Genomic DNA, 15,580 nt, shown 5'->3' on the forward strand with positions numbered 1-15,580 from the left:
TACAGAAGTGGTAGACAATATAATTGTTATAGTAACAAATATATTGTTATTAACAAAATGTACAAAAACTTACAAGACACAAAAGAGAGAGAACCGTGCCATTGCAAGTTTCCAATCAAAGCACTTTATTTGTATACCCACTTAGATATAACATTCTATTCAGGTGCTCAATCAGCTCAACTAACATAAAATACAATAAAAAGTTGTATGGCATTTCTGTCAGTTGTGCTTCCTAAAATTATCACAATTTCTATAGCTGTTCTGTAGGATTTTTTTTTCACATTGGGGCATTGCGTTGCATACCCTGTAAATACAAGATCACACAGCAATGGAGGGGAAAAGTCCCATCAGACAATAATCTAAGTAGCAGCCATCTGAGAGGGACATCATAAACATACACACACACACACAGATCTACCAGCATGTACTTTTCACATTCACGTATGTATGGAAAGGGTATTGGTTTATGATATACTGTGCGATGTAGGTATGAATGCAATGAAATATTATTCAGCTTGGATTTACATATCTGCACACGTTTTACATAAACATACTTCTCCTTAAAGTGAACCTCCGGACTAAAAATCTACTCAGCAGAACTGAAAAGGCTTGGTGTTTCTTTAACAGTTTCACAGCATCAGAACTTTGTTTTTCTTGCCAAAGCATCATTTTTAGCTGCATTTGTAGCTAAGCTCCACCCATCAAAGAAAAAAAGCCCGGGCTTTTTTTCCTTGATGCTGTGCAGAGCATGATGGGAGTCCTATATTGTTATTCCCGTTGCCTAGCAACTGGGAGAGGTGCTCAGGACACAGGACAGTTGTATCATGCTCCCTGTCACCTTCTTTCAACCAAAAAGATGGCTGCCATCATGAAATCAAACATTTGCCTGTTCTGTTAAAACAGTGTGGGTAAGAGATTATATTACCTATCTATTTTAATTAACATAACTAATGTAACTTAATGACATTATGTTTGTTTAGGCTGGAGTTCCTCTTTAAGGTCTATTGAAAGTCTTGGAAGCTCGTAAATAGCAATATTACTGATGGAGTGGATGGGCCATTGGGCAGTTCTTCACTTAAAGGAGAACTGTAGTGAGAGGTATATGGAGGCTGCCATATATGTTTCCATTTAAGCAATACCAGTTGCCTGGCTATCCTGCTAATCCTCTGCCTCTAATACTTACAGCCATAGCCCCTGAACAAGCATGCAGCAGATCAGGTGTTTCTGACAATTTTGACAGATATGACAAGATTAGCCACATGCTTGTTCCTGGTGTGATTCAGACACTTCTTCATCCAAATAGACCGCCAGGGCTGCCAGGCAACTGGTATTGCTTAAATAAATATGGCAGCATCCATATACCTCTCACTACAGTTCTCCTTTAAGTGAAAAGATTGGCAGTTGAAGATTTTCCAAAGTTCCAGATGGATTACAAGTGGGACATAAAGATTATATACTACAATGATTGGTACCCTCATTATGTCCTGGATGATGGCATAGCATGTTGAAAGGCATGCAGTGTGAATGGTGCTATACAACGTGAAGGGAGAGGTTCAGAGTGGTGTGAGCTAGTCAGTGCTGGGGTAGGTTTCTGGTGAGGTTCTGAAGGACTGCCAGAGTGAGAAAAAAAAAACAAGATAAACCACAGAAGTCTCCTATGGTATAGTGTCTCAAGGCAACAAGTGTGAATAATTTATATAAGACTCTCACTCGGGTCTGTAGAATCTTCCATGGCAATTGGGTTGCTCCCTTCGAAAATGTGTGGGTAAGACGTCCAATGCACTCTAACTCAACTACCCCACCCAAGTTAGCTTGTGGAGTGGGGATTTAAAGGGAACCTTAACTGAGAGTGAAATGGATGTTTCCTGTTAAACAATACCAGTTGCCTGGCAGTCCAGCTGATCTCTGTGGCTGCAATAGTGGCTGAATCACACCCTGAAACAAGCATGCAGCTAATCCAGTCTGACTTCAGTCAGAGCACCTGATCTGCTGAAAACCCGCCCAGCGGGAGGTGCCGACGGACCCATCGTTGGCTTCAGTCACACGTATGTACGAGCCTTTAAGCCCCGTTTACACGAGGCGATCTGGCGGCTCGATTAGCCCCAGATCGCCTCTTCCGCATCCCGGTGCGTACCCGCCGCGTCCCCGCTCGCCCGCACGTGCGTCGGATTAGATCCGCCCTCGTCCCCGCGCCACGCCGCTTATCTTCCGCTCAATTCCCTTCCATTGTCCCCTCGTGGGGAACGAGCAGGGATTCAGCGGCGGCAAAATCGGACGTGACAGATCTTATCAATCGAGCCGCATTAGCGGCTCTATTGATAAGGAACATCGCTCCGTGTAGGCGGAGCTTTAGGCATCACACACATGCTGGAAAACCCTCACCTCCCAGAAAAGGATTAGCACAATGGCCTTGATGCATGAAATTGCGGTAATATTACCACACATACACAGCGCGTGGTAATCTGCTGCATGAGCAACTACGGCTAGATACACTATTAGCGCGACCGCGATACTCCATACACTGTTAGCGTGACCGCGATACTCCATTAACGCGGCCGCTACTATGGTACCGGGCGCTGTCAGCTCAGGAATCTCCTCTGTCACGGCAAAGCAGCTAATTTGTAAACACAGGATGTTAATATGTCTGCTTCCATGAAAGCAGGAAGTAGACACACTGCAGATTTATTGCAGGTTTTTAAATCTGCTGTAACAAAGAAATGTTTTTCTTTAAAGCTTATTATGATGTTACATATATTTTAGAGCAGAGAGGAAGTTCTGAGTTCAGGTGTGCTTTAAGGCTGTATATTATACAAACTTACCGCTCTACCTGTAGTACTTGTTTTAAAAACTGAGGCTGCAGAAACTTCTGTCAGGTCCTGCGGTGGCAATCTGATTTTGCAGTATTTGTTATTTGTAGTTATTTATACAGTATATTCTCGTTATAGTATACTCCAAGGAACCAGGAAAATGGTTTACTGTATCAGAAATTGTCCTAGGTATGGCTCAGCATGTTCTGGTACATTCTCTAATGCTAAAGACTCTGTCCTCCCATTTGGGGTTCAGTACAAGCACTTGCACTTTTGGTGGACTACAAGATTAAGTATACCTTAGGACTGCCTAGCCAGGCTGAACAAGTTGCTAGTACAGTATCCAGTGCTTCTTAAAAGAAAATCTGTAATGAAAAAACTCCCCTGGGGATACTCACCTCGGGTGAGGGAAGCCTCCGGATCCTATTGAGGCTTCCCCCATCCTCTTCGGTCCCACGGTGGCGGCGAAAATCCTCCCGGAGCGGCGGCAATGTAAATACTTACCTCAGTAGCTCCAGCGCAGGCGCAGTATCCGCTCTTCCTACGGAGATAGGCGGAAATAGCCGATCTCCGTCGGGCCGCTCTACTGCACAGGCACAAGTCGCCTGCGCAGTAGAGTGGACCCGACGGAGATCAGCTATTCTCGCCTATCTCCATCAGAAGAGCTGCAACAGCGCCCCCACTGGAGCCCGAAAAGGTAAATATTGCACAGGCTGTCGGATTTGTCGCCTGTGCGTTCCGGGGGCTGCGGCGAGACCACCGTGGGACAGAGGAGGACGGGGGAAGCCTCGATAGGGTCCAGAGGCTTCCCCCTACTGAGGTGAGTACCCCCCAAGGGAACTTTTTCAGTACAGGTTTTCTTTAAAAATTGCAGTCGTCACTGAATAGAGGCAGTTACTCGCTTCCTGTGAGTGGCTCCGATACCTCCGTGGGTGGGATTTGCAGCATGTGTCCTGCAAAACTTTCTGCTCACACTTGAGCCAATCATGAAACCTCTCTTCAAAATGCAGCCAATCATGGCAAGCCACTCCCATCTGTAATGCAAGTGGCTCCGATACCTTTCCAGGTGGGGACTTAGCACTCTCCTCTCCATTCTCCTTAGTTTTGCAGCTAGTAGACCTGCTTTGGTCTGCACTACAAATGAAAGTAGCCTGTACTGTGCTCCACATGCTACCAGGAGCGTCATCACTAACAAGGGAAGAGATACCCGGAAATGCGTACAATCCTGGGAGGACTGTGACAATACTTTTATTGGTGATTGCAAAGTGGAAATGGTAATGCTGCATCCTCTTTTGTTTATGTTCACATTTTTCCTTGTGATTCCCAGGCTGCTTATTTGTACAGTACTGTATATCCAGCGCTGGTGCCATTCTTCTTATCCTTCAAATGTTATCAGGCATCAACTCACTTGCAACCAGCCTGAAGAGAGCAGCCGACCATGGGTTTTACACTGACATATGACGCATGTGCTTCCCACTGTTTACTATATCCAGAGTCAGAGTCACGTAGAGACCAAAAAAACACGTTTACTGTAACAGAAGTTTTATTATATCCAGGTTTACTATACCAGGCATTGCTCCCTTAGACTTATAATGGAGGTCGGCCGGGACCTAGAGAAGTAGTAGTACTATACCGGAATGTTTACTATACACAAGTTTATTTTAATGAGATTATACTGTATAGCACCAGAAGGGCTGTGGAGTCAGAGTATTTTTTGCGTACCTGGAGTCTGAGTTGGTGGTTTCATAAACTGAGGAGATGAGCACCAGCATCTTCCCTGGCTCTGTACATTAGATGGCTTCAGTCGTGTCATCACTGCCGATACATTAAAGGAAGTGAGGCTATGTGATGTATCAATTTTTTTTCCTGTTCACCTGTCTACAAACCAGCCTTTGCACCTGTGGAGAGGCTGGTGTAGGTAGGTGAGTGGGTGGAGAGGCTGGTGTAGGTGGGTGGGTGGAGAGGCTGGTGTAGGTGGGTGGGTGGAGAGGCTGGTGTAGGTGGGTGGGTGGAGAGGCTGGTGTGGGTGTTTGGAGAGGCTGGGGTGGGTGGGTGGAGAGGCTGGTGTAGGTGGGTGGGTGGAGAGGCTGGTGTAGGTGGGTGGGTGGAGAGGCTGGTGTGGGTGTTTGGAGAGGCTGGTGTGGGTGGGTGGGTGGAGAGGCTGGTGTAGGTGGGTGGGTGGAGAGGCTGGTGTAGGTGGGTGGGTGGAGAGGCTGGTGTGGGTGTTTGGAGAGGCTGGTGTGGGTGGGTGGAGAGGCTGGTGTAGGTGGGTGGGTGGAGAGGCTGGTGTGGGTGGGTGGAGAGGCTGGTGTGGGTGGGTGGAGAGGCTGGTGTGGGTGGGTGGGTGTTTGGAGAGGCTGGAGTGGGTGGGTGGGTGGGTGGAGAGGCTGGTGTAGGTGAGTGGAGAGGCTGGTGTAGGTGGGCGGGGCTGGTGTAGGTGTGTGGGTGGAGAGGCTGGTGTAGGTAGGTGGATGGGTGGGTGGAGAGGCTGGTGTAGGGGGGCGGGGGCTGGTGTAGGTGTGTGGGTGGAGAGGCTGGTGTAGGTAGGTGGATGGGTGGGTGGAGAGGCTGGTGTAGGGGGGCGGGGGCTGGTGTAGGTGTGTGGGTGGAGAGGCTGGTGTAGGTGGGTGGAGAGGCTGGTGTAGGTGTGTGGGTGGAGAGGCTGGTGTAGGTAGGTGGGTGGGTGGAGAGGCTGGTGTAGGTGGGCGGGGGCTGGTGTAGGTGTGTGGGTGGAGAGGCTGGTGTAGGTAGGTGGATGGGTGGGTGGAGAGGCTGGTGTAGGGGGGCGGGGGCTGGTGTAGGTGTGTGGGTGGAGAGGCTGGTGTAGGTAGGTGGATGGGTGGGTGGAGAGGCTGGTGTAGGGGGGTGGGGGCTGGTGTAGGTGTGTGGGTGGAGAGGCTAGGTGGTGGGGGCCTATCTGCAGATGGAGCTGGTGAGGGGGGATAAAGATGACAGATTATGCAGCCTTGCCTTTGGATTACATTTTCGAATACATTTTGCCTTGAAATTTACTAAAGTATAATACTTTGGACTATTTTATTCCATTTTCCTTATCTAGATTTAAAATTTTAATTTCAGGTCATGCTTATAGGTTGATTTTGAGTATAGTATTGTTTTATTTACACGTAATGAATGTTTGTCTAATTTGTAAGTTGATTATGTTTATGGTGAGCCATTTGAGATGACATTCTGACTTGATTGTACACAGGTGCTTTGACAGATGCTGCTGATTGGTAATGTTATAACCTGTCTGTCTCCATTGTGCTGAACGTGTGTCACAAAGCCTCCCTGCAGAGCAATCCCTGCTCCCAATCATTAGAACAGACTGGGCATACTTGACGCTTAATTGTTTGATTTACTGCTGTAAATTTACAGGCCTGACATGTTTTATATTTAAAGTATGAGTTTAATTCTGTTAAAAATGATGTAAAGGAGATCAGGGCTGCCCCTGTGTTTTATGAAAAATATTGAAAACTGCAAAATAAATTTAAAGTGGGATTGAAACCTTTTTTTTTTTTCGGTAAAACTACATATCGTTGAAAAGCAGAGGATCTTAGCTTTTATTTGCAATATGCCCTACATCTTTGCGGTGCACCCTTCCTGAGCTACTGAATGTTGAACAAGGTGTGTCCACTGCACCTGGCTGTCAGCAGCACTAACCAGGCTGATCGGCGGATCAGTCAAAAACAGTCTTATCAGTCTGCAGACAGCTTGTACTCACGTGCAACTGTCGGCAGAACGACTGCCCCGTGGGAGGGTCTGACGGACCCGTTGTTTGAAAGGTACGGCATGTGTATGCGCCTTAAGAGCCAGGCTTGTTTTGTTAAAGCACTTGGGGAAGAAGTCATAAACAGAGCAGAGGCAGAACAGAATGATTGTAAAGATAAGAAATCTAAAGCGCCATACACACACTCAACAGCGGTCTTTTATGCAGCACAATAATTGAACAACTTTTGTTGTGAAACAAGTTGAACAACCAAAAAAAAGTTGCTTGCTATTGTTCAAATAACTGATAAGCCATCCATCAGTTGGATTTACGTCTTATCAGTTCTTTGAACAATAGCAAGCAACTTTTTTTTGGTTGTTTAACTTGTTTCACAACAAAAGTTGTTCAATTATTGTGCTGCATAAAAGACCTGCTGTTGAGTATGTGTATGGGGCTTAAAGAGACACTGAAGCGAAAAAAAAATTATGATATTATGATTTGTATGTGTAGCACAGCTAAGAAATAAAACATTAAGATCAGATACATCAGTGTAATTGTTTCCAGTACAGCAAGAGTTAAGAAACTCCAGTTGTTATCTCTATGCAAAAAAACCATTAATCTCTACGACTTTCAAAGTCGTGGAGAGGGCTGTCTTCTGACTTTTATTATCTCAACTGTAAGTGAACAGTTTTCTTTTTATCTGCCAGAGGAGTGGTCATTAGTTCACAGACTGCTCGAAAGAATCATTTTGAATGCAGAGTGTTGTGTAATCTGCACATATTAGAGAATGATGCAATGTTAGAAAACACACTATATACCTGAAAATAAAAATATGAGAATATTTTATTTGCTGCTAATCTTGTAGTAATTATTCATAGTACACAACAAATTCATTATATCATATATATTTTTTCGCTTCAGTGTCTCTTTTTAAAGGGAACCTTAACTAAAAAAAACCCCATGAGTTTCACTTCCCTGGGGCATCTACCATAAAAATTTACGCATGACACCTGTAACGCGTAAAAATGTACTTGTTAATGTCCGCTATAGCTTTCTGTACCAGCGGGAATGCGTAAAAAGGTACGCATGGTGGCCAGTCGGCAAAAACGAAACTAGCTGGCAGCGGGGGACCGGAGGAGCCATGAGTGACTGTGAGGACACAGGATGGCTGCAGGGGGCTGGTAGATGCCCCAGATAAGTGAAACTCTGGGGGGGGGGGTTGAATTTAGGTTCCCTTTAAAGACAGCATGCTATAATTCTTATCAGATTACATCTCTTTTCACAGTGGGTGTGGGCTGGGAGCTGGACATGAGGGGTGGACTCATGATATCCGTGCGCGCGCCTGGAGGAGTGCCGACAGACCTAGCCCATTTTTAAACGGGCTAAGGTTACTAGTTTAGTATAAAACACGGCTTTAATGCACCATGGCTTTTAGGGGATGGACACTCCTGTATTTTTACCCCTCCCCCTTTTCCCCTTCCCCTCCCTTTCTTATTTACCTTACCTCCTCTCCCTTCTTTCCCCTTAACCCCCCCCCCCAGACCCTACTTTATCTCTATCCCCCATTACTCTTACACTTAAAAAGGTGACTTAATCAGAATCATTTATTTTGCCAAGTACAACGGGGGTTGTACCCGGAATTATTTTTGGCACATACAGGGTCGGTGATGGTACGGTAACAGCAGAATCATAAGAAAACAAAAGGTTGTTTCAGAGATATACACGCAGACATCATGTTACAAAAATTTACACGTTGCACATTACACAAAACTTAAGCTAGATGTTGATGCAGTCATGGGACCCATAATTTCATTACCTTATTCTTTTCATAATAAGCTTATGTTCTGATATTTTCATTTTTAACTGCCAACAATGATATGAACAGTTTCATTTGTAAAATGTGTTTACCTTGTACTCAACCTACACTGATCACTTGTAATATGTAATAACTGCTGTGTAATAATCTACACATTGCATCATGTACATGTTAACTGTACTGTATGTTGCCACTGTCTGCGTTTTGAGTCAATCATTTGGTTTATATAAAAGGTTCCAGGTTCATCTAACTACTGTTCTTTATGCCTAGGCTAGTACACACAATGAGAATTTCTGGCAGATTTCCTGCCAGATCGATTATTTCCAACATGTCGGATCTGATTTCCGATCAATTTTTCCATAGAAGTGAACGGGAAACCGATCGGAAATCAGATCCGACATGTTGGAAATAATCGATCTGGCAGGAAATCTACCAGAAAATCTCACTGTGTGTAGCGAGCATTAGGTATGAGGAAATTGTTATCCCTGCTGTACAGAGCTTCCTGGAAGCTTAGCAGTTGTGAGTTTATAGCTTTGTTGTATGTTTTCAGTCTATAGTGCATTGTTTGCAGTAAATACAGGAAATGGTGTTTGCATAAGGCAAGATCTGTCAAACTCTAGCCATTATTATAGATTCATTAAAATACTGTAAATAAGTGACCATTGCTTCAGAAATCTGCATTCAGTGTTTTAGCCTTTGTTTGTCACATTAACAAGATCTGACAGTCACGCTTGCAGATCCCCTGTTAATAAAAATCCTGTTGAATTCCCCAGGGTATGGCCAGGGCAGTCTACTGGTCAGACTTGCTGGAGTGGAAATAACCCCAAGCGGCAAGCTTTGGTTACAGAATAATCTCCAGCCGTCACAGAGGTTATGGTTTCAGCTCCTGAACCGAGATGACTCCAGGCTTGATTGTTTCATCTTTGTCAACAGGGTAAGAATTCACTTATATCGGCTAGCAGCTTAGCAATAATAGTTTCTTCTCTAGCAAAATAATGCACTATGTTCCGTTAGGACCAAAATGGTAATATACCTTGAATGTTCTGTAAATGTAAACATATGCTGTGTTAATATGTTTAATTAGTTGTACCTGCTAATATGTGGCTATTTCACAAATCTATAAGAGTTCATGTGACACAATGAATTATTTTTCACCTGAAGGGTAAATAGATTCATTAAAGCGGATTGTAGTGGTAAATGTTAACACCCTACGGTGCTTATTCAATTCAATTTTTCTCAGAGGAGATTTTTTTTTTTATCTGCTGTTGAAATAATTTTTCAATGCTCTGCAATTGAAAAAGTAACAAAATTAGGTGAGCAAGTACTCTCAAAATTGGTCAGAGTATTTTCTTTCTTGCTGGAGGCTTAAAGGGCATTTTATTGATAACGTGTGAAATATCACCTTAGAGAAACTCATAAGAAAAAGTGAATTGAATTAGGGCCCACGTCCCTTAGTATAATATTATAGAAGAGAGTTGGAGTCATATTGGGGGTTATAAATGGTACTTTAAACTCCAGACTTAAGATAAATCATATAAGCACAATGTCAAATAGGTCAAAAGTCTCAATTTGACCCACAGGGCCCTTTTCCACCAGCGCGTTTGCGCTGGCTAAATCGCAAAAACGCAAACCGCTAGCGATTTTACAATCGCTACGGTTTGCTTTTTAACATAGGAATCGCGGTAGGTCATTTCCACTACCGCGATTCGTTTTTGCCGGGAACGCGAACGCACGGCGGAGCGATATTTGCCGCGATTTTGCTATGCATAGCATAGCAAAATCGCGGCCGCGAACGTCGGGGAATCGCCGGTAATTGTGATTCAGCAATCGCTAGCGTTCAGCGTGAACACTAGCGATTGCTAGTGGAAAAGGGCCCACATACTCTTCTATAAGTTCCTGTGACAAACACAAGAATCATGATAATTGGGTGTAACAAATGAATCACAGAGACATTTTAAAAAAAGGAAATGAAGAGTTAATGGCCCTGTCCAGTCAGCCATCATGTGACCAAGGTCTGTCTGACTGGTTCATTAAGCTGAAGCTGTGAGTCATGCAGTAACTTTGATAGTAGGATTAACAGTAACATGGGCTCTGAGGGAGCTCAGTTCTGAATATAGCCACCATCTTAACCACTTCCCGACCGCCGTATGTACAATTGGCGGCCGGGAAGTGCACCCCGCAAGGACCGCCGTATTGACAATTGGCGGCGGTCCTTGTAGGGGCATGGGCGGCGCGATCGCGTCATCAGTGACGCGATCCTCCGCCTGGCGCCACTCACCCGCCGCAACATCCCGCCGGCTATACGGAAGTGCCGGCGGGATGTTAACCCCGCGATCGCCGCATACAAAGTGTATAATACACTTTGTAATGTTTACAAAGTGTATTATACAGGCTGCCTCCTGCCCTGGTGGTCCCAGTGTCCGAGGGACCACCAGGGCAGGCTGCAGCCACCCTAGTCTGCACCAAAGCACACTCATTTCTCCCCCCCCCTGCCCCAGATCGCCCACAGCACCCATCAGACCCCCCCCTGCCCACTCCCCAGACCCCTGTTTGCACCCAATCACCCCCTAATCACCCATCAATCACTCCCTGTCACTATCTGTCAACGCTATTTTTTTTTTATCCCCCACCCTGCTCCTTGCCCCCTCCTGATCACCCCCCACCCCTCAGATTCTCCCCAGACTCCCCCCCCCCCCCCCCCTGACCACCCCCCCTGTTTACTGTATGCATCTATCCCCCTGATCACTTGTCAATCACCTGTCAATCACCCGTCAATCACCCCCTGTCACTGCCACCCATCAGCCAGCCCCTAACCTGCCCCTTGCGGGCAATCTGATCACCCCCCCACACCAATAGATCACCCGCAGATCCGACATCAGATCACCTCCCAAATCCATTGTTTACATCTATTCTCTCCTCTAAACACCCACTAATTACCCATCAATCACCCATCAATCACCCCCTATCACCACCTGTCACTTTTACCTATCAGATCAGACCCTAATCTGCCCCTTGCGGGCACCCAATCACCCGCCCACACGCTCAGATTGCCCACTGACCCCCCCTTATCAATTCACCAGTGCATTAATTACATCTGTTCTTCCCTGTAATAACCCACTGATCACCTGTCAATCACCTGCCAATCACCTATCACCCATCAATCACCCCCTGTCACCCCCTGTCACTGCCACCCATCAATCAGCCCCTAACCTGCCCCTTGCGGGCAATCTGATCACCCACCCACACCATTAGATCGCCCGCAAACCCGCCGTCAGATTACCTCCCAAATGTATTGTTTACATCTGTTATCTTCTCTAAACACCCACTAATTACCCATCAATCACCCATCAATCACCCCCTATCACCACCTGTCACTGTTACCTATCAGATCAGACCCTAATCTGCCCCTTGCGGGCACCCAATCACCCGCCCACACGCTCAGATTGCCCTCAGACCCCCCCCCCTTATCAATTCGCCAGTGCATTAATTACATCTGTCCTTCCCTGTAATAACCCACTGATCACCTGTCAATCACCTGCCAATCACCTATCACCCATCAATCACCCCCTGTCACTGCCACCCAACAATCAGCCCCTAACCTGCCCCTTGCGGGCAATCTGATCACCCACCTACACCAATAGATCGCCCGCAGATCCGACATCAGATCACCACCCAAGCGCAGCGTTTACATCTATTCTCTCCTCTAAACACCCACTAATTACCCATCAATCACCCCCTATCACCACCTGTCACTGTTACCCATCAGATCAGACCCTAATCTGCCCCTTGCGGGCACCCAATCGCCCGGCTTCACGCTCAGATTGCCCTCAGACCCCCCCTTATCAATTCGCCAGTGCAATATTTACATCTGTTCTCCCCTGTAATAACCCACTGATTACCTGTCAATCACCTATCAATCACCCATCAATCACCCCCTGTCACTGCCACCCATCAATCACCCCCTGTCACTGCCACCCATCAATCACCCGCTGTCACTGCCACCCATCAATCAGCCCCTAACCTGCCCCTTGCGGGCTAAGTGATCACCCACCCACACCAATAGATCGCCCGCAGATCCGACATCAGATCACCACCCAAGCGCAGTGTTTCCATCTATTCTCTACCCTAAACACCCACTAATTACCCATCAATCACCCCCTGTCACTGCTACCTATCAGATTAGACCCCTATCTGCCCCTAGGGCACTCAATCACCCGCCCACACCCTCAGAATGCCCTCAGACCCCAGCCCTGATCACCTCGCCAGTGCATTGCTTGCATCTATTCCCCCCTCTAATCACACCTTGAGACACCCATCAATCACCTCCTGTCACCCCCTAGCACACCTACCCATCAGATCAGGCCCCAATTTGCCCCGTGTGGGCTCCTGATCACTCGGCCAATCCCTCAGATCCCCCTCAGACCCCCTTCCGATCACCTCCCCAGTGCATTGATTGCATCTATTTTCCCCTCTAACCACCCCCTGAGACACCCATCAATCACCTCCTGTCACCCCCCTAGCACTCCTATCCATCAGATCAGGCCCAATACAACCTGTCATCTAAAAGGCCACCCTGCTTATGACCGGTTCCACAAAATTCGCCCCCTCATAGACCACCTGTCATCAAAATTTGCAGATGCTTATACCCCTGAACAGTCATTTTGAGACATTTGGTTTCCAGACTACTCACGGTTTTGGGCCTGTAAAATGCCAGGGCGGTATAGGAACCCCACAAGTGACCCCATTTTAGAAAAAAAAGACACCCCAAGGTATTCTGTTAGGTGTATGACGAGTTCATAGAAGATTTTATTTTTTGTCAAAAGTTAGCGGAAATTAATTTTTATTGGTTTTTTTTCACAAAGTGTCATTTTTCACTAACTTGTGACAAAAAATAAAATCTTCTATGAACTCGCCATACACCTAACGGAATACCTTGGGGTGTCTTCTTTCTAAAATGGGGTCACTTGTGGGGTTCCTATACTGCCCTGGCATTTTAGGGGCCCTAAACCGCGAGGAGTAGTCTAGAAAACAAATGCTTCAAAATGACCTGTGAATAGGACGTTGGGCCCCTTAGCGCACCTAGGCTGCAAAAAATTGTCACACATGTGGTACCGCCGTACTCAGGAAAAGTAGTATAATGTGTTTTGGGGTGTATTTTTACACATACCCATGCTGGATGGGAGAAATTTCTATGTAAATGGACAATTGTGTGTAAAAAAATCAAACAATTGTCATTTACAGAGATATTTCTCCCACTTAGCATGGGTATGTGTAAAAATACACCCCAAAACGCATTATACTACTTCTCCTGAGTACGGCGGTACCACATGTGTGGCACTTTTTTACACCCTAAGTACGCTAAGGGGCCCAAAGTCCAATGAGTACCTTTAGGATTTCACAGGTCATTTTGCGACATTTGGTTTCAAGACTACTCCTCACGGTTTAGGGCCCCTAAAATGCCAGGGCAGTATAGGAACCCCACAAATGACCCCATTCTAGAAAGAAGACACCCAAAGGTATTCCGTACGGAGTATGGTGAGTTCATAGAAGATTTTATTTTTTGTCAAAAGTTAGCGGAAATTGATTTTAATTGTGTTTTTTCACAAAGTGTCATTTTCCGCTAACTTTTGACAAAAAATAAAATCTTCTATGAACTCACCATACTCCTAACGGAATACCTTGGGGTGTCTTCTTTCTAAAATGGGGTCATTTGTGGGGTTCCTATACTGCCCTGGCATTTTAGGGGCCCTAAACCGTGAGGAGTAGTCTAGAAACACAATGCCTCAAAATGACCTGTGAAATCCTAAAGGTACTCATAGTACGTTGGGCCCCTTAGCGCACTTAGGCTGCAAAAAAGTGTTACACATGTGGTATCGCCGTACTTTGGGGTGTTTTTGTGAAATTCTAAAGGTACTCATTGGACTTTGGGCCCTTTAGCGCAGTTAGGGTGCAAAAAAGTGCCACACATGTGGTATCGCCGTACTCAGGAGAAGTAGTATAATGTGTTTTGTGGTGTATTTTTACACATACCCATGCTGAGTGGGAGAAAGATCTCTGTAAATGGACAATTGTGTGTAAAAAAAAATTAACAAATTGTCATTTACAGAGATATTTCTCCCACCCAGCATGGGTATGTGTAAAAATACACCCCAAAACACATTATACTACTTCTCCTGAGTACGGCAATACCACATGTGTGGCACTTTTTTGCAGCCTAACTGCGCTAAGGGGTCCAAAGTCCAATGAGCACCTTTAGGCTTTACAGGGGTGCTTACAATTTAGCACCCCCCAAAATGTCAGGACAGTAAACACACCCCACAAATGACCCCATTTTGGAAAGTAGACCCTTCAAGGAATTCAGAGAGGGGCATGGGGAGTCCGTGGCAGATTTCATTTTTTTTTGTCGCAAGTTAGAAGAAATGGAAACTTTTTTTTTTTTTTTTTCACAAAGTGTCATTTTCCGCTTACTTGTGACAAAAAATAATATCTTCTATGAACTCACTATGCCTCTCAGTGAATACTTTGGGATGTCTTCTTTCCAAAATGGGGTCATTTGGGGGGTATTTATACTATCCTGGAATTCTAGCCCCTCATGAAACATGACAGAGGGTCAGAAAAGTCAGAGATGCTTAAAAATGGGAAAATTCACTTTTTGCACCATAGTTTGTAAACGCTATAACTTTTACCCAAACCAATAAATATACACTGAATGGGGTTTTTTTTATCAAAAACATGTTTGTCCACATTTTTCGCGCTGCATGTATACAGAAATTTTACTTTATTTGAAAACTGTCAGCACAGAAAGTTAAAAAAATCTTTTTTTTGCCAAAATTCATGTCTTTTTTGCTGAATATAATAAAAAGTAAAAATCGCAGGAGCAATCATATAGCACCAAAAGAAAGCTTTATTAGTGACAAGAAAAGGAGCCAAAATTCATTTAGGTGGTAGGTTGTATGAGCGAGCAATAAACCGTGAAAGCTGCAGTGGTCTGAATGGAAAAAAAGTGGCCGGTCCTTAAGGGGTAGAAAGCCCTAGGTCCTCAAGTGGTTAAAACTGCTATAAAGCTGCCAACTCTATTTAAATGTGGGAGCTAGTCCTTAAAATGTACCTTGCCACTAAAAATAACAGAGGCTGAATCTTGAAAACTTAACAAAAAAAAATACTAGTTCCTGAATGGCATTCCGATCGTCTGCCTGTAAATGCTTTGTAGAGCAAGTATGCAGAATTTTATCTGCCAGTGATCCATTGATC

At 45.3% G+C, this 15,580-nt stretch overlaps 1 protein-coding gene across 2 annotated transcripts in view; it reads left to right on the plus strand.

The window, feature by feature from the left end:
- C4H3orf33 (chromosome 4 C3orf33 homolog) overlaps window positions 1-15,580 on the plus strand; it is a 38,402-nt gene that overhangs the window by 14,620 nt on the left and 8,202 nt on the right. For both annotated transcript variants that reach the window (XM_068280862.1, XM_068280861.1), the window contains one exon: window positions 9,103-9,263. In XM_068280862.1, coding sequence (XP_068136963.1) covers window positions 9,103-9,263 — 161 coding nt within the window. The remainder of the gene's footprint in view (window positions 1-9,102; window positions 9,264-15,580) is intronic.

Source organism: Hyperolius riggenbachi, chromosome 4 (assembly GCF_040937935.1).
Source record: "Hyperolius riggenbachi isolate aHypRig1 chromosome 4, aHypRig1.pri, whole genome shotgun sequence".
Lineage (NCBI taxonomy): Eukaryota > Metazoa > Chordata > Amphibia > Anura > Hyperoliidae > Hyperolius > Hyperolius riggenbachi.